Consider the following 24140-nt stretch of genomic DNA (forward strand, 5'->3'; position numbering starts at 1 on the left):
TCCCGCGCGGGCGAAAGTGTTCCCGTGGTCGCGGCTATTGAAGCAAAATCGCTGCGTGTTGCGGGAATTGGAAGAAGTGAAGGAAAAACAAAGTATTTTTTTTTCCCTTTTTCTTTCTTTTTTATTTCCTCCAGCGAGTGATGCACAGCCAATGCATGCTTTTGTTGCCTATGTCACACCTTTGCAACGGCTAATGAAAGTCAAGGGCTCTGTATCACCTCGCAAGACTACATACATATTTGAGACAATGTTCCACGGAACGGGACGAATTTCTACTGTGCTCAGCAGCCAAGCGTCGGTGGGCCTTGGCGTGCGCCATTCCGCTCCGCTTGTGCTTGGCAGTCCATCCCTCCAGACATCCTCCCAGGGCTTCGTCGCGACCCCAGCGCAATGGCCCCAGGCGACGAGAACTCTTCTTTTTACTGAATACAAGCCGAACAAGAAATGTATATTGTAGCAAAGCGATGCATTTTTTTATTGACGCGCTAACTTTAACGGTCATGGAACTCAAGAATTCTAGGCCTTCCCTCCCCCACACTCCCCGGAAAGATAATGCGCAGAAAAAGCAGTTGAAATTAATATTAAACTGTCCTGTCCAGAGAAGGAAAAGAAAATGGATATTGATGGCCTAGGATGCGTTCGAGTACAGTAAAACAGCATATCGAGGAGAAAACATCATGAACTTCGTCCCAGTGCTTTTTTTTTGGGTAGAAAGAGAATGCCATAAAAGAAAAAAAAAAAAGACAAATGACCTTGACGCCTCCGATGATGAACCGTTGGTAAATGCCATGAGTTGAATGCGCATTCAGCATCAAGTAGAAATTCGTCCCTCGTTGTCTCCTCTCCTCCTTGCTCTCCTTCCTCATGTCCGTCTTAACCATCGTTCGAACTGGAATATTATGAAGCAGCGGAATTTAGTGGCTTTGGCCCTTGGTGTCGGAGATTTTAGACGACCGCTGGCCCAAAGATGGACGCACAGGCTTTGGGTCCGTGGCTCCATCGCCGCCGACGTTTTCATCGTCTGACTGGCTTGAACTGTCCTCACCTCCTGCTGTTGTGGACGCAGTTCGCAGACGCTCTGCACGAACCTGCAGTACCTGCGCCTCTGCCGCCGCGCGCTGTGCTCGGATTTGCTTTCGCCACATGCTGGCATATCGTCCTCTCATCGCGAGCAGTTGCTCGTGATTCCCCTTTTCAATAACTTGCCCGTTGTGAAGCACAAGAATCTGGTCAGCAGTAGTTATAGTGCTTAAACGGTGAGCGATGACAAGCATTGTGCGCCCCTTGGATAGAGTAGACAAGGCCCCCTGGATATGTTCTTCTGTGTCAGTGTCAAGCGCAGCGGTAGCCTCGTCAAGTAAGATAATGCGCGGGTTTTTCAAAATGGTGCGTGCAATAGCTACTCGCTGCTTTTCACCGCCACTCAATCGAAGACCACGCTCTCCAACCTTAGTTTCGTAACCATCTGGGAAGGTAAGGATCCTATCATGAATGCTAGCAGCGCGGCATGCATCAAATACATCTTCGTCAGTTGCCGACGGGTTTGCATATTTCAAGTTGTACATCAGAGTCTCATTGAAAAGGACAGTATCCTGCGGAACAACGCCAATGTGGCTACGAAGAGAGTCAATCGTGATGGTGTCAACATCGCGGTCGTCGATCAAGATACTTCCTGAAAGAGCGTTGTAGAACCGGAAGAGAAGACGGAACACTGTCGATTTGCCACCCCCGGACTCCCCTACAAGAGCAGTAGTGGTTCCCGGCTCACAGTGGAAAGTCAAGCCATTCAACGCCGGTTTGCGGCAGTCATATGCAAATTCAACATTGTTAAATTTGATATCCCCAGTACAACGCGACAATGTGGACGCTGAGGGACCGTCAATGACGGTTGGCTGTTCTCTAAAGAGCTCCAGCATTCGCTCCGAATTGATCAAGGCAGATTGAATTGACCGGTAGAATGTGCCAAAGAAATTCAATGGTCCCTGAAGCTGCGCCATGTATGTCAACAGTGCCACAAATTGGCCTACCTTGCGCTCTCCTGTGGCTACTTGAAATGCAGCAATAAAACAGGTTATCATCAGTCCCAGCATGAAGACAGTGTTCTGAGTTGTGTTCAGCAATGTGAGTGAGAAGAGAACTTGATACTCTGCCTTCTGAAAGTCTTTGACGGCATCACGATAACGGTCGAATTCGTATTGCTCGGCGTTGAAATATTTCACTGTTTCATACGACACCATTGAATCATTTCTGCAGCAAATGTTAGGTAAAAGGGGGGGAAAAAAACCTTCATTTCCACTCAAGGACAACAAAAGACAACTTCCACACTTACTTGACTGCATCCTCCTGTCTGTTTGCATTGACCATCTGTCGCCGCATCTCTGCTCTCCATTGTGCCAGGCGAACTGTCACATAAAGATAGACAAAAGTGACCACAGTTACCACCAGGGCATAGTACACGTCAAATGCGATAGCAAAATAAGCGACCGCAACGCACAAATCAACAAGCATGGGCACCACCTGGAAGGTCACTTGCTCCAGAAAAGTATTTATGGAATTTCCTTTGTTCAATGCTGAAATCACCTCGCCAGTTTTCTTTCCAAGGTGAAAATCCAAGCTAAGACCATGCACATGTTCAAATGCTGCAGTAGAAAGTTCCATATAGGAATATTGACTGACTGGAATCCAGAGGAACGAACGCAATGATCCGATCAAACCTTGATTTCCTTGCAGCCAGCGATAAAAGACGTATAGGCATATTCCTCCCCAAGGAATATAGAAGGATTCGCCCCCATCCTGAGAAAGGACGTTTGTTATTGTACCGATCTGATGCGGCACTAGGACGTTGACTACTCGTTGCAATATAACAAGGCCAAAGCAAAAGACCACTGTCAACTGCAATCGGCGAGATTTTGAAGGCCACAGATAAGGGAAAAAAATGGAATATCCACTGAGATATTCCCACCAACTAGTTGAAGGAACGGAGACTGGTCGAACCCAAGCGGCTTCTGCTTCAACGGGTTTAGGGTTCTGAGCTTTGGAGTTTTGGTGAGACGATCCGTACCCATTCGTACCGTTGTTAATGGCAGATGCGGAGCTCAGCAATCTTGTTGTTTCTGTGGACTCGCCGGCCCCATTGTTGTTGTCCATCCAGCCAACAGAGCTAAAGGTATACAGCAGGACAATTCCCACGAAGGCCAAAAGGCGAACAATAGCGATGACGACCTCTGTTGATTCCCATCCAGTGATGCTTTTCCTAATAGGACCACCGCTCGGATCACCGATGGCCGGTTCATGGTGAGGGCCTGTATACAAAGCGAGATGCGCGGCCAGGATAGCCACTTCCAGAGGCACAGCTAGCACCCATGGGTACAGTTGTGCGAAGGTTGGAGACGGAGTGGTATCGACCAGAGATACCAAGACAATGGCCCAAGCGAAGAACGAACCCACGATATAGATCTAGCAAGCCACACGGTTAGCACTTGATAATGCGAGCGTCGACGGGGTTTACGTACCACGACGGATTGTCCTGCCCACCAATGCTCTTGGCGATAGAAGATGGTGTGGACCATGGTCAAGGCTGCATCGGCGACAAAGGTCAACAGCACGCCGACCGAGAGCCATTTGAACGCGAGCTTCGTCGTGGCCGAGAAATCTGGGGCCAAGCGGGTTGTGACCACGGCCGTACTCCGCATGCGCCTGGGGAGGGGTCTGCCACCAGGGCCGGTCGTAACAGCAGCATTGCTCTTGATGTGTTTGGCGGATATGATCGAGTTTGCTACAAAGGTTATAGCGAAAACAATGACGATGATGATAGGTGAACTGGTCTGCAGGTACTGCAGGGCGCTTCTGAGGGTTTCATTCTCGATCTGGTCCCGCAGGCCGTTGGCAGTAGCAACAGACTCCATATTTCTATCGAGCCTGGTGCTTATCTTTCTTCAACCGTTATTGTGATTGGGCAGTTTCCATGATACAGGGTGTGTGGTCGTGAGTGGGAAGACGAAAGAATGACGCGAAAGTTATTGACTGGAAGAACTGGCACGCGCAAACGACAGTGACCAAGTGGGATATCAGGTGGGCAAGGGGCACAATTCTTGAAAGGGTTTATGACAGAGTTCCGACACGAGGCAAATGAGCGCAGTTGAAGAGCCCTTTTGTGTTTCTTCTTCTGAAAGGGGGTCTGTCCCGAGAGAAGAGAAGAGGAAAAAAACAAGAAAATTAAGAAAAATTTGCGAATCAACTGGAGCAAGGACCGGAACCCCCAGGGCAGAGCGCGAGAGAGAGCGAGAGCTGGAGGAGCAAATGAACAATTAGAGAGCTGGCAGAAAGCGAGGACGCGTGTGAGGTGGTGTGAGGAGCAGTTCAGGAGCACGAGAGGTGAGAGGTACTTGGGAGGGGGGGATTTTATGGAAAGCGTGAAGATCAAAAGGGCGGGGAGGTAGTTACCCAAACGTCACTGGAGGTGACAACTGTTGCGGGATGGTGGTACAGAGGGAGAGCACAGAGGTGAAGGTCAGGGCGGACAGGCAGGGAGAGAATAAAGAAAAAGAAAAATAAGAGAGGCAGGGAGAGTGAGAAGGAGGAAAAGGAGAGGTACTGTGTGGGTTTGAGGCAGAAAAAAAATGAGAGGGAGAGAGAGAGAGAGAGTGGCGTATCTGAAGATGGAGAGATGATGTTTAAAAAAAAAGACAGCTCCAACTCAATCTTGGTCTTCTGACTGGCGCGGAAAGACCCCCCAGAAAGTCAAATATCGATCACCGGCTGAGCAATGGAACAAGTTGTGGCGAAATGGCAAGGAGACTTCTTCACGTCAATTGACAGCAGAGCCTGACGACTTATCTTCTTTTTTTCGGCTCAAACAGGACTGCACGGTCTCGCAGTGTATTTCCTCCCAAGATTCAACCCTCCCTCACCTTTCCTCCAAATTAAAACCTCCCAGACACCATCCAGACTAGCTCTTGTCCTCAGTTTCCGCGTTGTGGGCGGTGAGTGTCTTGCGACGGAACCAGCTTTGCCTAGCTACTAATTAGCAGCTTAGCCCAGGGCGGTGAGACAGGGGCCACCAGCAGAATTTCCGCCGGGCTGGATGCATGCCCACGCACCGCGCATCATGCTTCTACCGGGTGCGGAGCAACCACCGAGCTTCGTCGTGGAGGCTCCAAAAAAAAAAAAAAAAAAAAAAAGGAAAAATATGGAACAAAAGAAAAATGGAAAAAGAAAAAATAAAATAAAAATGAAATAAAATATGTGGCCGTATGCATATGGTATATGGTCTGGACCTGGGGGGAAGGGGAATACTACATGTTGCAGGGATTGACAACAAATTCCACACCCTGGTCCACGCTCACCCTGTCGTATGGGTTCAGGCACATCTGCGACTCCACGGCTTTTGAAAGCTTTCTCACGGAAATATCTCCATGCCAATCAGATCCGACTCTGCCACACATATACCGTACGGAGTACATCACAGTATGCTGTGTGTTCTCCGTGTGTAAATTTACCTTCCTGGAGCCACGCAGGAGTGGTCTGCGTCTGCCGCCCCGTGGGGAGCGGCAAAGCATGAAACTTTGAAAAGTATCAGGATATATTACCCGCTGTGTCTGCGCTGGGCGGTTTCGAGCGCAAATTTCCCTCCCTTTCCACGATTTTACTTAACCACGACGTACATCCCATCCGACTGCAGGGACTTTATTCGTGCAATTGGTTGTTTCTTGTCCTGAATGATAGTAAGCATGCTCGGCGCATTTCTCTTTCTCGAGCTAACTACTATCCCGGCGAGAGGGACCATTCCATATCCAGTTAAACGGCAATTGGAGGATGACACGTCAGGCGGATCGAATTTTGCACTTTTACATCATCGCTCCTATGATATCACTCTAACTCGAGACGCAAGAACCGATTGCCTCGACATTGCGGTTGGTGGGCTTTCGGCCTTGACCCTTCTTTCTTTTTTCCTTTTCCTTTTCCTTTCCTTTCCTTTATTTTTCCTTTCTTTTCTTTGCTTGTTCTTTTTTTTTTTTTGGTTGTTGTTTTCTTATTTTTTCGAGGATTTTCTAGCGCGCCTAACAAGGCTTCTAGTACTTAAAGACAGGGATACTAACCGAGACTTAACGAGAAGATCTTTGAGGTTAGGTCGCAGTTATTCTTCTTGAATTGCGAAATACGAATTGATCTGCAGATTCATCCAGAGCAAGCCTTTTCATTTGGTACTTCGGTTAGGAAAGACTTGGTGGGACAACATCATGCTCAGCCATCAGGGCATCTGGTCAAATTATAACTAATATTGCAGGATTGCTTCTCCAGGCATCCTTGCTCGGCCCACTCGAATTTATGTTGAAACGAACCTGGTATTATGCAGAGACATTTCTTCGTCTGCACGTAGGTACGGAGGACATACATACTGTACTCTACATGCGTGGGGAGCTGCGGAGTAACTACGGCATATCTGTTGAAACCCCCAGTGGGGCATATGCAGCAATGACCCAGAGCTGCTCAGGAGACCAATGTCTGGGGTTCCAAATCCATACTTGAACCCATGTCAATGAAGCTCTTCAGGCCGAGCGAGGGACGAACCGCCCCATAGAAGTGTCCATGGGTATAGTTATGCACGTATATGATGGCGGAAAGGGCCGTCTATGCCCCACGGCTATCGGGAGTTAACTCTGGAGTTGCAAGCACGGAGAACAAGAAGACAAGGCCGTTTTGCGCCCATACTTGGCCTAAAGCTTGGAACAAGTCCTGGCAGCCCACCCAACCCAAAAAGCAGCGCTGCGACAAAACCTAATATCAAGGGTCCAGATTTCACAGACAACAAGGCGATAATTGATTTCATGTAATTTAGTACTTTGTACGGAGTACTCCGTAGTGAGGAGTAGTTTTCCCCGATGGAGCCCCTCTGGCGCAGGTATCGAGATACCCGACGAAGCCCCCCATGAATCCCAGGCTGTTGAACCCAAGCGCGACGACTGACGGAGGCTTCTAGACGCGATGGACCAGAGGCTCGCAGCCCGTTGTCTCAGTATCGCGCGCTGGCCAGACCGGGAGCCGGTGCGATCGCAGCGCTTTGCTGGATTGCCACTCCCCCAGCGCCAAGACGGTGCGAGCTAGTGTGAAACCTTAAGCTGACCGTGCGGGAGCTAATCACGTCCAGCCGATTCACAATCTTCCATCGAGAAACCAACCTCCGAACGACGCAGCAGAGGCGCACATGACTCCGACCGTGTCGCCTTATCCCACCAGATGACAAGCTGTGCCTCCGTCCCGCAGCTCGAGGGAAATGGATCGCCGGTCACTTCCCAGCTCGCTCGACCCCGCCACCTGAGCACATGAAATGATGACCGACTCTCCGCGGAATCAAGGGTCTGCGGCGAACGCAGCTCCTCCGCCAGCACCCCCACTCCCTCCTGCTCCCCCTCCATTGCCGCCGCAAAGATATGCTATCAGAGCGACAAGCGCGTTCGCGCGGTTCGCCCATCCGTTCTTCTACGGGTCACGTCCGCCCAGTCCCCAGCAAAACTCGCCGCGCGTGACCAGCACCATACCTGCGGGCTTAAAGCACTCTGCTTCCACGTAAGTTCCCTCGTTGCCTGGCCCCGTCTTTAATCGGTTCCGTGATGGTTGCGGTATGGTGAGATCCTTGTGCCTGATTTTACCCCTCTTTTCTGCAGGGCTGGAGCTTCTCCTATAGTGTCCCACAAGACCGGCATTCCGATCGCTGCCCTTGACGTATCTCCCCAGCGCACGCATGCCATCCTCGCCGGTAGAGAAATTTTGAAAACGATCAGAGTGACGCCCGATCACTGTTCCGAAGAGGTCAATATTCGTTCAGCCATTATAGGTTATTCTGCAACCCACAACGCGTCTCCGGCTGCGCTCTCGTCTAAGCATAAGGAGCAGTTATCGGCAAGGGACGTGAAATGGTCGAATGGGGAATACGACCAAGTAATTGCAACCGCTGCCACCAACGGCCGGATCGCCGTGTTTGATTTGAACCGCGCTGGCGTAGAGTTGGGCCGTTTTCATGAGCACACCCGTCAGGTTCACAGGTTAGCCTTCAATCCGCATAGGGGCGCGTGGCTCCTGTCAGGCAGCCAAGATGCGACGATCCGGATGTGGGACTTGCGCGTTTTGTCGGGCACAAGGGGCGTTGTAAACTTCGGTAGCAAACATCGTTTCAATGGACATAGTGAAGCGGTGCGAGATGTCCGTTGGTCGCCGGCCGATGGGGTTGAATTCGCTACAGCCACGGATAGCGGTGCGATTCAGCGGTGGGATGTACGCAAAGAGAATGCCCCTTTAATGAAAATCAATGCACATGAAAAGCCATGTTCTGCAATTGACTGGCACCCGGACGGAAAGCACCTGGTGAGCGGCAGTGCAGACCGACTCATTAAAGTCTGGGACTTCTCATCGACAGATCGGAGGCAGAAACCGTGCTTTCAGCTTCGCACTCCTCAATCACTGTCGAATGTCAGATGGCGCCCGGCTTCATGGACTGGAGACGATGCGGATACCGGGGATTGGCAATCTACGCAGGTGGTGACCGCTTACGATCAAGAAGACCCGCGTATTCATCTCTGGGATTTTCGAAGGCCACATCTTCCCTTCAAGGAGTTTGACCATTACAGTCGCTCTGCAACTGACATGTTATGGCTCTCAAGTGAATTGCTCTGGTCCGTAAACAGCGAAGGGGTGTTTACACAAGCAGATATAAACCATGTGCCTCAGGTCATCCAGCGACGTAGGCCTTGTGCCGTGGCGTGGAGTCCATCTGGTGATATCGCATTCGCTCATCAACGGGCAAGGAGATGCCAACCTAGCACTAGCTATAATCTGGCGGAATTCCTTGGGCATGATTATAACTCCGGGTCGAATGAAAAGAATGCTAGTTTCACTGATGATGCAGTCGATGAGCCTCCACTGGTGCCTCATCGAAAGCGACCTAATAGAACAGCATACTCCAGGTTATCCAAATCACTCAGCGGTGCATCTTCTATCTCAGAAGATGAACCACCGCAGGTTGTCTCTCTTGAAAAGGCTGTTGCTAAAAGTGGATCTTATGAACCAACAGAAACTGGGATGATTGGACGGATATCTGGTGTCACGCTTGATCAAGACATCTTCACATATCTTGCCCAAAGCTATTCATCTCTGTTGACCAGTTATTTTAGTCAAGGCGCTTCGCCCACAGCAATAAAACTATTTTTGGACAGTTTCGATCATAATGCGGCACAGGCTGAACGTGTTGGTTTGTACAAATTGGGCCGAACCTGGAAGATTGCCAAATATGTTGTTTCAATGGAACTTACAGCTCGTGCCAAAGAACAGCCAATGCTTGAAGAGAAACCATCGTCCCAGAAGGATGAGCAGATCGGCGAAAAACGACCTGTAAATAAGGAACCACTGACTGGAAAAGTTTCGAGCCGGTTGTTCGAAGGTGTTGCTGAGGCAAAGGGTCAAGCGCTCACGGCCGCCGAGCTTGAAAATGGATCTGACATTGCCACTCCTCTAGCACGTCCGAAGTGTGATGTCCCAGTGGGTAAATCTGGCGGTGATAAAGAGGCGGGCCTAAGAGACGATCCCCCAGAGCTTGCACCGCTTCCACCCTCAGTTTTGGGGCATAATCAGTGGTCAAAACAGGCGGCTACACAGGATGAGGTGCCTGATAATGTTAGGCAAAGTGAGCCACACTCAACGGACGAGCCTCTCCCCGCTTCACAGAGCTTGTCGCCTGACCGATTGAAAGTGCATGAGCCTGCTCAGAAGGAATCGCTCTCCGGCGGTAACAGGTCTGCGCCGCGTGCAATTGCTCGTCGTGCAGACTGGAGGCTTCAAGATGAGGGAGCACTTGAGCCCCAAGATGATCGACAGAAAAATGATTATGATCAGATAGCGGAGGAGAAAAAGACCGCTTTGCGGGAATATAAGCCGATCTCTAAAGATGTATTGTCTCTGGATACATTATCCCGGGGGGGCACCAGGCCGCCTCAACCGATGACATATGCTCGGCATGACTCCGCTGAGAGCTTTCCTATGTTTTCCGCCTCCACGGATAGCTCCCACCGTGCAAAATCTCTTGCTGACGAAGCTGCTTCTCCTCAGAGGAAACAGGATACTTCTGATTTAGGGGGGAGCCCCTGGTCGGCGGTTGGAGACAGTCCGCTACAAACTATCCCGGAGCTTCAGGATAATTCTCCGTCAAAAGGCAGAGAAAGAAATGAGAGCGATGCATCGTTGAGTGGGATGTCATTTGAAGACATTCTGCCTGATCTGGATAGCATTCATCTGGAACGGCCTGCCGTACCACTTCCGTTCATTGTGCAGTCCTCTCCAATCAGTAATTATTCAGAAGAAGAACACTCACCGAGAGACCAGCTTGCTTTGTTAGACGCCCAAGCGAATCCTGAAAGCAATATTGCTGCATGTGAAGGAGCTCAGAGTGAAATCACGAATTTTCCTCTCTCGGTTAAATCTGTATCCCCCCCCTGGAGCCCGCAGTCGATGTTGAGGGAGGTGGTAAAATATTATTCCTCCAACTCCACTGTCGACCTAGTCAGTGCAGTCCATTTTTTACACAAGCTGCATATCCTGTTTCGTTCTCTTGACGATATTATCCCCTACGAAGAACGGCAATCGATACTTCAATCGTACAACGAGCAGCTTTTACGTCGCAAAATGTTTATTGAAGCCGCTGAGGTCCGACTTCAATGCGCACCGACTTACCCCGCTGTTTACGATTATGCCCAAAAGGACTCTTACATTAATGTTTATTGTTTTCAGTGCAATAAGCCATATGAAAACTCTATTCGTAATAATAAACTGTGTCAGCGCTGTAATGTTGCACAGTCGCCCTGCTCGATCTGCATGAGCCGCAACCCACCGGAGGATTGGCTTATGCAAGCTTCTGATTTAATGAATACCTTCGGCACAGAGCCCAAGTCCAATTCACCATTCTCGGCCGCACAGTCCCGGTTGGAAGAGGATCCGGTGAAGAACGCGGCTGCCCTCAATCCCTCCGTGCTTAATAAGGGAGAGCGCGGACTCTATCATAAAACATCCGGAAAATGTGGCCTAACGCTATGGTCTTGGTGTCAAGGATGCGGCCATGGCGCGCACACTGCCTGTCAGGTCATTTGGCTTACGGAATTATCATCTAGCGAAGGTGGCTGCGCTACTCCCGGCTGTGGACATGATTGTGGGCCTGGCCCAGTAAGAGAACGCGCCCGTGCCTCCAGAAAGATGGCGCGGGATCTGCAATCCCTACGTAGCTCAAGTGTATCCTTTGCGAAACGGGACTCCTGGACTGCAGGGGAAAGCAAGGCTGTTGAAAGGGTCAGGGGGATGCTGGGAGTCGCGACTGCTTCTGCCTCTGGAACTGCCGCGTCGTCGCCTTCACCTGTCGTTGCTGGGAGTGGTGGTGCCTCGGCAGTGCTGTCTCCAAAGAAGGTTAGACTAGTTACGCCTGGGGAGCAGGGGAAGAGGCAGGATAGTAATACTAATACTAGTGGCAGAAGGGGCGGAGGAAATATTCTAAAAGGTGGAAAGCGAGGACGAGGAAGTTAAACCCCTTTTGGGGTTGTCTCGGTTCTGAATTCGAGAACACAGTCCGTGCCATCCTGGAGTGTTGCTCCTCTGGTTTTCTCGATCGGCTCCTGTGCGTTCTGTCCCCGCAGTTTCAAAATGGGCGCCTGTTCCCATCTCTTTTGCATTATCATTTTATCTCATTCGTCAATTTTTTTTGCTCTTATATTTGTTGTATTCCCCCTTCTTGGCTGGAGTATGTTTAGGCGCTAGGGCAAGGAAACTGGCTTACCCAATTTATGAGCATGGGTGGACATAATGCGCCCGGTATTGATGGAGCATTCTATTTCTTAGCCTTATTTCCTGGGAACGAGTGAGGCTTCTTTTTTCCTTGCGTGGCTTTGCTACTTTTGCATGGTGGGCAGGTTTTGTTTGCTCTTCTGTGTCACATCCTACTTATCCCACATTGACGCTTCATCTTGCATTTTTAAGCGCGATAGTGTGGGCCTCAATGCTTGAATCTGAAGTCATATGCACTATATGATACCTAATGAGTCACTCCGACATGCTGTGAGAGGGTCGTAGCAGATTGTATGATTGATTGATTGATTGCGTTGGGCGTTTCGCCGTTCTAGCATTAGCTTACTTCGTACGCTTGGGGCGGGATCTTGGAAGTGTTGCGCAAGTTGATGGTGCCTGAACGCTTGTGCTCATAGGAGTACCATTGCCTTATCCATGTACAGCACATCGCTTCGGCCGTCGAGTTGACTGTGTGCCCAACAGCTTTCACTGCTCTGATGACAGTCGCGGCGGCGGTGACGTCATGGCCTGCGCGCAAGAAAAAGCTTAACTAAGCCACATTCTCGCCGAAGCCTGGCCAATGAGATGCCGTATGGAAAGACAAACATCCTTCCAGCAGTGAGATATTGACTGGGAAAGCAAAAAAGAAAGGGAAAAAAAAAAAAAAAAAAAAGAAAATTCGAAAGGCACAGAGTAAATGTGGGTATATGGAGTATTTCATCATTAATCAGACAAGGCAATTCGCTAAGAGACAAATTAAATATCGAAATCGAGCAGCTGAAGGGACACACTTTGAATGGCGTGATTATCAAAACCTCCTCTTCTTCTTCGCAGGGCCACTCTTTGATTCCAACTGCCGCCTTAATTCCTCTCGTTTTCTGTTCGCTCGTTCTTCTGGAGTTTCGTTTGTTGGTACAGACCCTTCTTTCTGGGGAGCTTGGATTTGCAGTGTTGGAGATTTTGACCGTTTTGGAGCTTCTGATTGCTCCGTTTTTATGAATATCGGGCCGTTCCCCTTGTCGGATGCTTCACCTTTCCGGGTAGCTATTGAAGGGATGATGGCCTGGCTTTTTGTTGCAGCTTGTTTACGGGGTGATTTGCCGCCCCCAATCATACCGAGCTTGCTTTCCCGTTTCGCCATTTTGGGCGCGGTAGCGTGAGAAGGTTCGACTTGGTCATGCGTGGATGTGTCATCTATGTTTTCTTGAGGTGGTTGTTTGCTTTTGCTTTTGCTTTCCTCCGGTTTGGGCCCCTTGTCCTTTTTCTTGCCACCTATCTGCCCAAGGACTCGCCCGGCGCCCGCCATTGTTGACTTGTTCTTTGGAGGTGGCGAGGGTTTGTCGCTTTCTTCGCGGCCTGTTGACTTCGGCTTTTGTGGTTTGCTTGGACGTAATGCAAGATCTGCTTCATCTCCTGACTCCGTTGATAGCTCCTGCGCCAACGGCTTCTTTGTAAAGGCACCAGGAGGGACATCCGATTCTGTTGAACTATCGGAATTTGTGTCTTCGACCCTCGGAGCTTTTAGCTTTCTGCCACCAATTCTCCCAAACCCGCTTGACTTGGCCTTCGGCTTCTCTGGTTGCATTGAGAGATCATAGCCAGTCGAACCCTCGGCTGGCAGTTCCTTTTTTGGCGACTTAGAGCCTATGATGCCAAGACCCTTGGATCTTTTTGTCTGCTTTGGCGGTGCAGTTGGTCGAGGTGGTTCAGGGCTTGCAGTGGACTCGCGCGTTTTTCCCTTCCCAAGGGATGGTATGCTCTCAGGTTCACTGCCTGCTAAGCTAGGAGCTCGTGGGCGTTTTTTAAAACGGGGAGGCGTTTGGCGAGTCTAGCTTTGTTAGCGACTTTGAATTTCCTCTCGAACTCGGACTCATTTACATACCTCAAAATCATCGTCACTTTCAGTAGAAATTTCTTCCGCCGGCTTTGGCGGTGGATTCTTCGTAGCTACTTTACGAGACGCAACAGGGCCCACGATAGCAGAATCCGAATCCCGAATTCGAGTCCACCAATCATCATTCATATTCTCCACTGTCTCCAAATCAAGCGGAGATTCAGTGGCCGAAAAGTCCTTGATTATAGTCTCTTTTATTGACTCATTAGGAGACTGCTCCATACATTCTGAATTCCAAGCATTCTCATCGAAGGGAGCGACGCCTTTAATCATTTTTGACGCCTGTGAAAATACTGATTCCCTGCGACCATGTCTCACACCAGTCAGTGATGGAAACACCGTGCTGAGATCAATCCCAGAGGCCTCTATTTTATCAAACAATTTACCCAGCGCCCAATCTTTCTCTTTCAGCTTGTCAATAAGTGATCGCATCCGCGATTCGGTGCTGGCTGCTTCCCTGAGAACTGGCAGAAAGACGTGTTTTGTAAAAGCCGCTTGGCGTAGCTGGGATAAATCCATTTTCCATGTCAGAGGCTCCAGCGGCGAGGGCAGGTCTGTTTCTGTGGATAAATTGAGACCATTCCCATGCTTCTGCCCACGCAGGGAAAGTCTAGATCCTTTCTTTCCACTTAGTGCGTCGTCAATCTTTTGAAGTAAAACAAAATACTGGTCATCGTCCTGGTTAGGATCGATGGTAGTGTCATATTTCGATGAGTTCACAAGGATCTGCTTGCGAGTAAGACATTCGGACCAGACATGCGCCAGATCTGTGAGGAGAAGTTCGTAGCCATTTGAGCCGGTGGTAAAGCTGATGTAGAGCGCAGGGCTCAAGCTCTGGCCTTCGAGCGGCAGTCTTTTCCAGAGTGGCCGCATTTCCAGAAACACAGTAGTAATCAAAAAAAAAAAAAAAATAAAGGCAGCTGGAACAGTTTTCAAACTTTTGGACAGCAGTTCCTTTACAATTTATAGCGCTCCATATGTGCAGCCTGGAGCTGATGCCTAAGTTTACTTTGCGCAGTACTCAAACTCGTCGTCGGGGTTGAACGGGAAGGTTTCCCGAACTCGGCTGTGTTTCCCATTTTCCCCAAGACTCTATCGAGACCAGGAGAAGGAACCGGTGGCCCAAGACCAAGCCTGGCGCCGTCAGCATCACCACAACCTGCAAATATGTCCTCTACATCTCGCGATAAATCCGGATCAAAGCGGAGTCGATCTCGGTCTCCGCCTTGGAAGCGCCCTGAAAAGATCCGTCACGTCGATAGGACCCGCGCGAACGATGGCAATCGACAGCATTGGAGCATGAAAGAACAAGCACGACTCAACCAACTCCAGGAAGATGAACAAATGCGCCAGTGGGTTGCGCAAGAGGATACCTTTGTGCTTAGACAGGCGAAAAAAAAGGCTGAAATACGGGTAAAAGAAGGCCGAGCGAAGCCCATTGACTGGCTTACGGTCACCCTGCGCGTTATCGATCCAACCAGGAACCCTCTTGACGATGAAATTCCCGACTCCGAACTTGATCTAGTGGATCCTGAAGGTGTTTTTGAGGGCTTGTCTGTTTCCCAGCTGATGAGTCTTGAGCAAGATATCGACACATTTCTCAAGCTTGAAACCAATCCTGATAATCAAGAATACTGGAAGGCATGTTCTCCAAAAATACCGCACAGTATCAACAAACTAAGACTGACTTAATTGTCTAGACCATGAACGTGATTTGCAGGGATCGACGACAGCGGGCCGAATCTACGGCGCCGGAGGATAGGGCGGTGAGCTCCGTTGCCGCAGACATTAATCGAATATTGAGCCCCAAGTCGTACGAGGAATTAGCCACCCTTGAGGTACAAATACGAAGAAAATTGAATTCGAAGGAGCCGGTTGATACGGATTACTGGGAGCAACTATTGAAGAGTCTCACGGTTTGGAAAGCTCGAGCGAAGCTCAGACGAGTTTATCAAGCCGTAATTAAAGGAAGGGTCGAAGAGTTACGGAAGCAGCAGCGGGAAGAAGCAGTGAATGTGCAAAACAAGCTGGCTCCTCTTGCGCCATATGAAGGAGCTGGTACCACAGGAATGTCTCCGGAAGAGGAGGAAACAATCCGGGAGCTTGATCCAGAACCGCTTTTGCAGCTCCAATCCCAAGATAAATCCCTTGAAATACTTGACGAGAAGTCGTTCCTTTCTCGAGTGGTACGCTACAAGTTTTGAAATTATGTTATTCACGGTGCTAACCCTAGCATAGGCATCTGACCGGAAGAAAATCCTGAAAATGGGCTACGCGCCATTACGCCAGCGATCAGCAGACAAGTCAGGACCTATTGTCTCTCATACTCAAGAATCGTCCACCATCTCTGCGGTTGCGCCTCGCTTTATGTCAGCCCCGAATGATGACTTTTCCCAAGCCACCAAGGCCCTCTATGAAAGAGAGGTTGCCAGGGGTATTAGCGAGAACGAAGAGATTTTCGCTGGCGAAGAAGTTGTAAACACAACGGTCAAGCCAGCTTGGGCTAATAAATATCGACCCCGTAAACCGCGATATTTTAACCGCGTTCAGATGGGCTATGAATGGAATAAATACAATCAGACTCACTATGACTATGACGACCCGCCACCGAAGGTTGTTCAAGGATACAAATTCAATATATTTTATCCCGACCTTATCGATAAAACTAAAGCTCCAACCTATAAAATAGAGCGTGAGCATGGAAGAAAACGTGGTCAATCGTTCGCGCCTGCTGGGGAGGAAGATACGTGCATCATTCGTTTCATTGCAGGTCCACCGTATGAGGATCTTGCCTTTAGAATCGTGGATAAAGAATGGGACTACAGCGCCAAGCGAGAAAGAGGCTTCAAAAGCACTTTCGAAAAGGTAAGCATCCCATTTTGCGCAATGTAGTTGGACAGTATTTTAACATAGGCTGTTTTCTACAGGGTATTTTACAGTTACACTTCCAGTTTAAAAAGGTATGTTCTGTTGAGGTTGTTAAATTGAGTCAAATCTCTAACAGTAATCATCATAGATTTACTACCGCAAATGAGGCCATTGTCCCAGTGAAAAGGATTTCGACCCAGCATTTCATTGGTTGTATGCAGTTGTGTTGTACACCAGTTGTGGCATCCCGGATCAGCCAATCCGTTACGATCCCTTTATGTCGGTGATGAATATCGGGCCGATTTCTTTTTTATTTTGGCAGCAATATATTTAAGCATCAGGGTCTTAGCCGCCATGCAGATTTGGGACACTGTACAACTCGCCTCAGGCTTATAAGTATTAATATTCAGTAACTCCAAGGCTTCTGAATATAGATCCAATGCTAATTCTAGCATCGCAAAGACTTCAAATGCCTGCCGAAACTTTAGGATCTTTTCGCGCCATTCCCTTCGAACGAGATCGGGCAGTGAAATAAATGCCGGGTCGCCTCTCTTATGGCCAAGCTGATCGGATGTTTTGGGTGCAAGCAAACCGGTGGCTATTTCTCGAATTCTGGGGTACGTATTACACTCAGGTGGTAATTTGATTCTCAAAGCATACATATGTTCTATTGGGATCTTCATGTTGAACTAGTGGCCAGAGACTTTTGGAATCTGTTACATGTGCCTCTCACACGCCTGATTCTTATTGGTTTTGTGGGGGATGATCTAGAAAATAATAAGGCTTCCAGAAGCTTTGTCTGTCCACTATTTAGTGGCCTCAGCCACCTGCTGCGCTACAGTTTTGCAGAATGTAACTAGTGACAGATTTCCAATCCTCATGCAGCTTCCCGTGCGCGCCCAATCCAGCATCACTATGCGTTGACCTAGGCAGTTTGACACATTTCTATTCCTTTCCCGGTTCTACCACGCTACTGTAGAGGCGGATCTTGGCTATCCCTGCATAATAATTGGCCTTACATACATATGGACTGGTTGCTGTTCCACAAGGACTCTACCTTCAGGCTAAACACCATGTTATACTGAATTGCAGTCTAACTTCTGGATACTCATTCTTTGTTTGCTCCTTTTCTATCATTCCCTCTCAACGGCTTGCGGGGAGCAAGCATGTATCCTTGTGCCCCGTCCCATGCTGTAAGTTGCTTCAACTACTTGCTTTTCTAATGCTCCATTTACTTGCGGAAGACTGCCGATTCTCTTCCTTAACTTAGTCTCACAAGCCCTGGTCTTAAATATCTTCTCCTCAATTTAGTCACACGTTCATAGAATCTGTTGACCCCACCTGGTTACAATTTGAACAAAGTGACTTGCGTGGTTCAGCTACGCCAAAGAGGAAGATGGAAGAAGTTCCCATGTCTCATTCTGTTCATAGTGCACAGGCACATACAACTTACACCCCTTTAAACATACCGCGCCTGAATGAGAAACTGTCCTTGCAGCAACCATCATTCCCTCTTGAACCTGTTTCATCTCCAGCTGGCCCCCTCGATGAATTCTCTCTTTCGCATTTTGCCATAAACATGCTCAACTCAAGGGACCTTTCAGAAAACTATAGTTCACATTCAGTGCAAGATTCTCTTTCCGATCCATATACTTGGGAATTCGACATGAATGAGCTTTCCGGCGATTCTGGGCTCTTCTATCACCAAGCTCCAGATGTTTTAGAAAACATACCCTCTTCACCATCCCGCTTCGGACATGCTCAATACGAACATGAAAGCTGGATTGATATCAACAGATCATTCCCTACTCCCGAGAACATTGACCACTTGGCAACATTTAAAGATTTCCAAACCGCGCATGAGCACCAAGAGTTGAATTCTCCTGTGTCGGTTCCCGACAAGGAAATCGCTCCATCTTACGATTTGCAAAGCTGCATTGGATCTTGTCCGTCATTTGAAGGCTCCACTTCACGGCCCGGGAGCGCCGTTTATTCATACTTTAACACCGATAATTCAATGGCGTCCAGCCCATTGGGGGATTTGCTGCCGTTGTTACAACCACGCTCTGTGCCTGACATAGGAATCGGGCTCTCGGAGGAAGATTCAGATACAGATGGTATTCCATCAGATGAGCCGTATGCAATACTGATCTGGAAAGCACTTATGTCTGCCCCCGGGCACGGCATGGTCCTCAAAGAAATCTACGAATGGTTCGAAAAGCACACCAACAAGGCCAAAGACCCAGATTCAAAAGGTTGGCAGAACAGTATTCGTCATAACCTCTCCATGAATGCTGTAAGTTGCGTGAGTCTCGTCAATCACAGTGTCATACTCTAAAAGTCCCCATAGGCATTCGAAGCGGTTCGAGAAATCTCCTCCCCTGGAGGATCGCCAAAGAAATCCGGAAATGTTTGGGTTCTCACTGAACGAGCGATAAAACACGGCGTGCAGTCAACAACAAGGTACAGGAAGCCAGGCATCCATAAAAAGACTACAAAGTCTGAACAACCGGCGCCGCAGCGGCAACGATCGGGAGCAAAAGGTGGACGCGCAGCCAAAAAAGCAGCGAAGTTTAGGCGAGCCCTCCAAGAAGCACAGAGAGCAGGAGAAAATCATTCTTCTTCCCGCCACATGCAGTCTGACAACTCTGAAGGCATCGTGGCCTATACGACGCACGGCGAAGAGGAGCAACCCATATCTCCAGCGAATCTTGAAATGAATCTTACTCTAGGAGGTTACAATTTTAGCGATCTCTCCGGCTGCACTGACTTCCCGCCTGAATCTCCAATTTTCTATCACAACATACGCACTGGCGGAGGAGGGTTGATCTCCGATTGCTCTACCCTGGATAGTGAAACGATTGGCTTAGATTTCAATTCATTTATGTAGATTTGACTTTTGTGGATAAAGAGGAGCCGCTTTTTCCCCCTTCCCGCCATCGTTTCCCTAATTTGGAGTTGCTTTTTTCCTTGCCTTGCAAACGTCGCCTTCCTGCAGTCAGATGCATAGTATATCTATTTTTTAAGTTCTTTGCGGAGTACTGCGCATCTTCTTCGCATTTCAGCTCGTTTACTCTGGTGGGGGTGTCGGTGCACTTGGAGCATTATGTATTCCGGGAGTTATCTGAACCCTTTGGGCGTTGGCATAACGGTCCATGTTGAAAGGCCCTTTTCGCATTCATGGATGACTCGACGACGCATACGGCCAGCTTTGAAAATACGTCCTCCTTGCATGTAATGATTGTATGATATTGTTTAGTTCTTTGAAAAATTTTATTCTATGATCTGCGCTGGAGAGGTGTGAGTTATCTCACTTTCAAGATTGGAAACGAGGCCAATCATGATAGATACTTGGCAGAACTTGATATGGCTCAAATGTTGCAGGAAATCATCATGATCCGGGATTAGAAGATTTCAGTAATGTATCTACCCTACCCAGAACCTTTGAGAGAAGATGCCGGGTTCGTTCAGGCTTCAAGGGACTCTATATTCCTGGAAACATTATCATTCGAGATGAAGGTGAAATATAACCGTGTTGATTGGTTTCCGCCGCATTCCGCCAGCAATCTTCATGTAAGGTCCCACCCGGCCGTCCCTTGCCCGTGAAGATAATCCCTCAGTTGACCGCTGTCGTCATGATGTGCTTGGACGCATTTCCCGACAATCCCCGGCCGCCTCTTATGGGAAACCTGAAGCCAATAGTTCATGCCTGACAGTCCGTGCAACTTGTCTCGGATCGAGAGGCTCGTCAACCACTTCTTTGGTCGAGGTCTCCTCAATTGCATGGTCCGTCGATGGTAAGGTGCGGAACGCAAGAACGAGATGCGGTGGCGAGCGACAAGCTATCTTCCTTGTCACTCGTAGGGCAACGCCTGGGTTAACAGCACGATAGCGCAACAGTCGGGGAAAAACTTAGTGTACGCTAACTGCTGCACCTCGAAGTGCACTCTGCATGAATGGGCGGCTTGGAGGTATCTAAAGCTAAACTCGGCGGTTTCCTGTCAGACATCCCCAGCACGAACTATGGTTCTGACCTGACGGGTCGATGCAAGCTCGAATGGTGATGGCTACTTGTTTGACTGTCCTTGTGCTCGAGCCTCGAGAGTGTAGGCTGCAGCCCTCTCGGCCACGTCGCCGGTGGTTTATTGGTTCTGTCCTAGGCTAGGCAAGGGTCCTGTTGGTAACGATTCGATCCTAGACCGATAAGGAAATATCCTATGTTCTGTAGTTTTCTCCCTCAAGTGCGTGTTCTCTCCGCAGGCTAATCAAGTGGATGGGATGTGCATCCTGCGCCAGTTCATCGTCGTTGTCTGGACTGCGCCATCCATGCGTTTGAATGGGCCGGATCTGCCATCCGTCCACGAATATGTCCCGATCCATGATTCTCAGGGTCCTCGCCTGGTTTCAATGAAACAAACATATCTCCGAAGTTGATCTATCCAAATCCTCAAAAGTCTTGCAAGATCGGCACCGATTAAAGTTATTGTTGTTTACTCGGTTCAACGAAGACTTACATGTGGGATGCAAGCCTTGAATACACAAGAACCAAATGCGCCTGCCGCCCTGCATCCACGAACGAACCATGGGAAGGTGTCTCCATGCAATAATGAAACTATCTTCGATTGTTGCTCGCAAGAACGACGTACCGTATGTCCATACATACATCCGTGCATTGAATCCAGGTGGCTTCGTATTTTGAAACCGACCAGTACCACTTTCTTGAAGACCTATCTCCAAGTCTTCAGCCAGGTCACGACCGTATGGTCAACGCAACTTCTCAGACGGGACGGATATTCGAACGGAGGTGCAGAATACAACCTCTCTGGCTTCAAGGATTCCCTCAGTACTCCGTCGACCAACTTGCGATCCGTGGCTGCATTTAGCGGCCCGATCCAGAACTTACTCCGTGTCGTACCGACCTTTCGAAGTTCTGCAGGATGGACATACTTACAAGTTATCGGACGGAAGCGCGGAATAGCTACCCCGTCCATCCGCAGCCTGTCTTTTCTAGACCGATTTAATCCGTTGCTGCAACGAGACAAAAACGGCTGGGCAGAGGGTGTGCCAATGACCCGGGTCTTCGAGGACGTTGGGGTCGGATGAGCAATGCGGCGTCCACGGCCTAGTCCAACGTTTGGACAATATCTAACAAGGATTCGACCAGGGGCAACCGCGCCTCATCCATACCAAGTTCAAGTCTAATCAAACATGCGTTTGAAACCTACCTTCCTCTTATCGTGAGCGAGAAGTTTTCGATGTCGTGAAGTCTATTTTGAGGGTCCATGGCATGCATATGCCCTAAACATGTCACTTCGAGATCTCTCGAGTTGGGCTAAGAATACCCCTGTGTTTGGGACTTTGCAATTGCCTCGATATCGTGGGACGCTTGGAGATGTGCCCTCTTTCCTCTACGCCGTGGCCAGGTCTCAGATGATGTGCCACTGGTCTCTTCGAACGACTGTTGTGGTCGATCTTACATCCCCCCTCTTTCTTGAGCATCTTTGGCAAGCTGGAGCTCTTCAGAAATGGCTGCCATCCTGCAGAGATGATCGCATCCATGCAGGATTAGCGATGTGTGTAGGTCTCGACGCATTCCGGTGGGCCAGAGCCGTAAAAGCCCGCTGCCTGCTTCCTCCCACAGTCCCCATTGTTCAGGGAATGAGAAGGCCCCCTCCTGCGATTTTCTTCTTGCACATACCTCCAAAGCACCAAGCAAAGGATGGCAGATACTCATTCTTCTGCTGGTTTTGTAGGGAACATAGTCATTAGCGTGGAGCCACTGTCCTCTACAATGGGCACAGGTCCTTCGTTACGGAACACATATTAATATGAGAAGCCTTGGAAGGCTGTTGCTCGGCTGGCACATCCTCTGCATCACTCAAAGATCCTTGAATGGAAGTCCAACTCTACTAGCCTTTCATGGCGCGAGCATCTAAATTTACCTGGATCATGCATCCGAACTGGCGAATTTTTGTGGCACGATATTGCATGTTAATCGATGATAGGACTATTAGCCGCCATCAATTCGCTGTGCCATGAATAGCGCTGCAGTTTACCGGCCATGTTGCATACGTACAGAGCACCGAATGGAAAAACTGCAGCGAGATCCAGAACCCAACATGACTGAGAAAGCGTCTTCTAGCTTGACAGGCACTTCTTCGGACAGCTGCCCCCCCTTTGTGTGGGCAAGCCATGCCAAGTCTCGTTATTGTGCATTCAAAGGGCAGTCTCATCCAAGATGCGCAAAACGTGAACCGACTCAGAATTCTCTACGGAGCATACCGAATGATGTAGGCCGGCCAGCGGGCATCTGTTCCTGATATTTCGTCAAAAATCTATATTTGTCAATCCATGCTTCACCGTTCCGAAAGACTTGAGGCTGTTTCGCCCAACCGAGTGCAAGTACAGAGTCAGGACTTCAAAAGGTAACTGAAGCTCTTAGTGATCGATAGGTTGGCCACGCTGAAATTTTATGTTCAAGGTATTGTAATTCTTTGACACTGCTGGTTTAATGACAGCCAACAAAATGAAGCATCCCATAAATAAAATAGGGCCATTAACTATCCCCCGTAACAGGATTTCATTGGAAAGCTCGTGCAAGCAGGTAAGATAAGCATGGGTGATTGCTTCGTTATCCCATGCCATGTATGTCCCAGAACTCCGGTGCAATCCAACGTCATACCAGACCCATCACCGTATCCGACAACATTTTCTCATCCCTTCATCGCTTCTTCGCCGAGGCAGCGGCCTTCTCTTGCGACTCCTTCAGAACCTTCTTGACGATCTTCTGCTCTTCAATCAAGAAAGCACGGACGATCCGGTCCTTGACGCAGTTTCCGCAACGGGAGCCACCATAGGCGCGGGTGACATTCTTCTTTGGGCGGGAGATCTGGGAGTATTCACGGGGACGAAGAGCCGGAATCTTTGGTCAAGAACCATCAGTATCGCATAACCACCATAGTTTCGCAATCCAAACCGCATTGTTTCCAAAATATTGCGCCCCCAAAATTATCCCCAAATCGAATTGTAAAACCAGCCAAAAGGGAGACTCACTCCTGGGAGCTTGATACCGCAATCACCGCATTTTGGTGCGGTACCCTTCTTCTTGATGTGGAGGTATCGAAGTTCACCACCCGGAGTCTTGATCACACGGACCTTGTTGGACCGCGTCTTGTACCTGGTAGCGCATTCGTTTGTTAATTTCACTCTGAATTTCATGTCGTAAGCCTGGTGATCGTGAGAGGTGCACATACGGGTTCCTTCGTCGCTGGATAAAAAAAAAACTCGGTCAGCATATTCCCTCAATTGGTCCCCCGGAATGACACTTTGAACTCACGTATTGGAGTCTGGTATTTCCCATTTTGACTGTCCTCTAATCTCAGCGACTTGTGAGATTCGGTTCTGGAGGATGGCGGTGTCGTCGTTGTCGTCGTCGATAAGATTTCAGTGAGCAACCCCGATTTGTGTGGGTTGCGGGCTGGATGCACTAAAATTTTGGCGAGTTAGCGCTAACCCCAAAGTAGACTAGCTCATGCCAAGATCCGACGTCGCCACTTCAGGG

The 24140-nt window shown here is 49.1% G+C and overlaps 7 protein-coding genes across 7 annotated transcripts; 4 read left to right on the forward strand and 3 right to left on the reverse strand.

Annotated features, from left to right (window-relative positions):
• Positions 1–455: 455 nt before the first annotated feature.
• Positions 456–4641, reverse strand: D8B26_003900 (uncharacterized protein). The gene is made up of 3 exons (XM_066124301.1): positions 3513–4641; positions 2330–3456; positions 456–2247 (listed from the first exon to the last, which is right to left on the reverse strand). The coding sequence occupies exons 1-3, from the start codon at positions 3903–3905 to the stop codon at positions 915–917; spliced, it is 2853 nt and encodes a 950-aa protein (XP_065980381.1). The 5' UTR covers positions 3906–4641; the 3' UTR covers positions 456–914.
• Positions 4642–7262: 2621 nt separating this feature from the next.
• Positions 7263–11613, forward strand: RTC1 (SEA (Seh1-associated) complex subunit). Its single transcript, XM_003071640.2, has 3 exons — positions 7263–7566; positions 7665–9676; positions 9743–11613. The coding sequence occupies exons 1-3, from the start codon at positions 7328–7330 to the stop codon at positions 11557–11559; spliced, it is 4068 nt and encodes a 1355-aa protein (XP_003071686.2). The 5' UTR covers positions 7263–7327; the 3' UTR covers positions 11560–11613.
• Positions 11614–12625: 1012 nt separating this feature from the next.
• On the reverse strand, positions 12626–14584 carry D8B26_003902 (uncharacterized protein; the record flags this gene model as incomplete). Its single annotated transcript, XM_003071639.2, has 2 exons — positions 12626–13645; positions 13700–14584. 2 exons carry the CDS (start codon positions 14582–14584, stop codon positions 12626–12628), a joined length of 1905 nt encoding a protein of 634 aa, XP_003071685.2.
• Positions 14585–14878: 294 nt separating this feature from the next.
• Positions 14879–16980, forward strand: D8B26_003903 (uncharacterized protein; the record flags this gene model as incomplete). The annotated part of the gene is made up of 5 exons (XM_003071638.2): positions 14879–15352; positions 15412–15897; positions 15950–16576; positions 16639–16671; positions 16728–16980. The coding sequence occupies 5 exons, from the start codon at positions 14879–14881 to the stop codon at positions 16743–16745; spliced, it is 1638 nt and encodes a 545-aa protein (XP_003071684.1). The 3' UTR covers positions 16746–16980.
• Positions 16981–17975: 995 nt separating this feature from the next.
• D8B26_003904 (uncharacterized protein) lies at positions 17976–19469 on the forward strand (the record flags this gene model as incomplete). The annotated part of the gene is made up of 2 exons (XM_003071637.2): positions 17976–18875; positions 18930–19469. 2 exons carry the CDS (start codon positions 17976–17978, stop codon positions 19467–19469), a joined length of 1440 nt encoding a protein of 479 aa, XP_003071683.2.
• Positions 19470–21161: 1692 nt separating this feature from the next.
• Positions 21162–21682, forward strand: D8B26_003905 (uncharacterized protein; the record flags this gene model as incomplete). The annotated part of the gene is made up of 2 exons (XM_066124302.1): positions 21162–21226; positions 21289–21682. 2 exons carry the CDS (start codon positions 21162–21164, stop codon positions 21680–21682), a joined length of 459 nt encoding a protein of 152 aa, XP_065980382.1.
• A 1618-nt stretch (positions 21683–23300) lies between these two features.
• RPL34 (60S ribosomal protein eL34) lies at positions 23301–23939 on the reverse strand (the record flags this gene model as incomplete). Its single annotated transcript, XM_003071636.2, has 4 exons — positions 23301–23501; positions 23633–23756; positions 23833–23846; positions 23916–23939. The coding sequence occupies 4 exons, from the start codon at positions 23937–23939 to the stop codon at positions 23301–23303; spliced, it is 363 nt and encodes a 120-aa protein (XP_003071682.1).
• Positions 23940–24140: the final 201 nt, after the last annotated feature.

The sequence above is a fragment of the Coccidioides posadasii genome, chromosome 2 (assembly GCF_018416015.2).
Source record: "Coccidioides posadasii str. Silveira chromosome 2, complete sequence".
NCBI lineage: Eukaryota > Fungi > Ascomycota > Eurotiomycetes > Onygenales > Onygenaceae > Coccidioides > Coccidioides posadasii.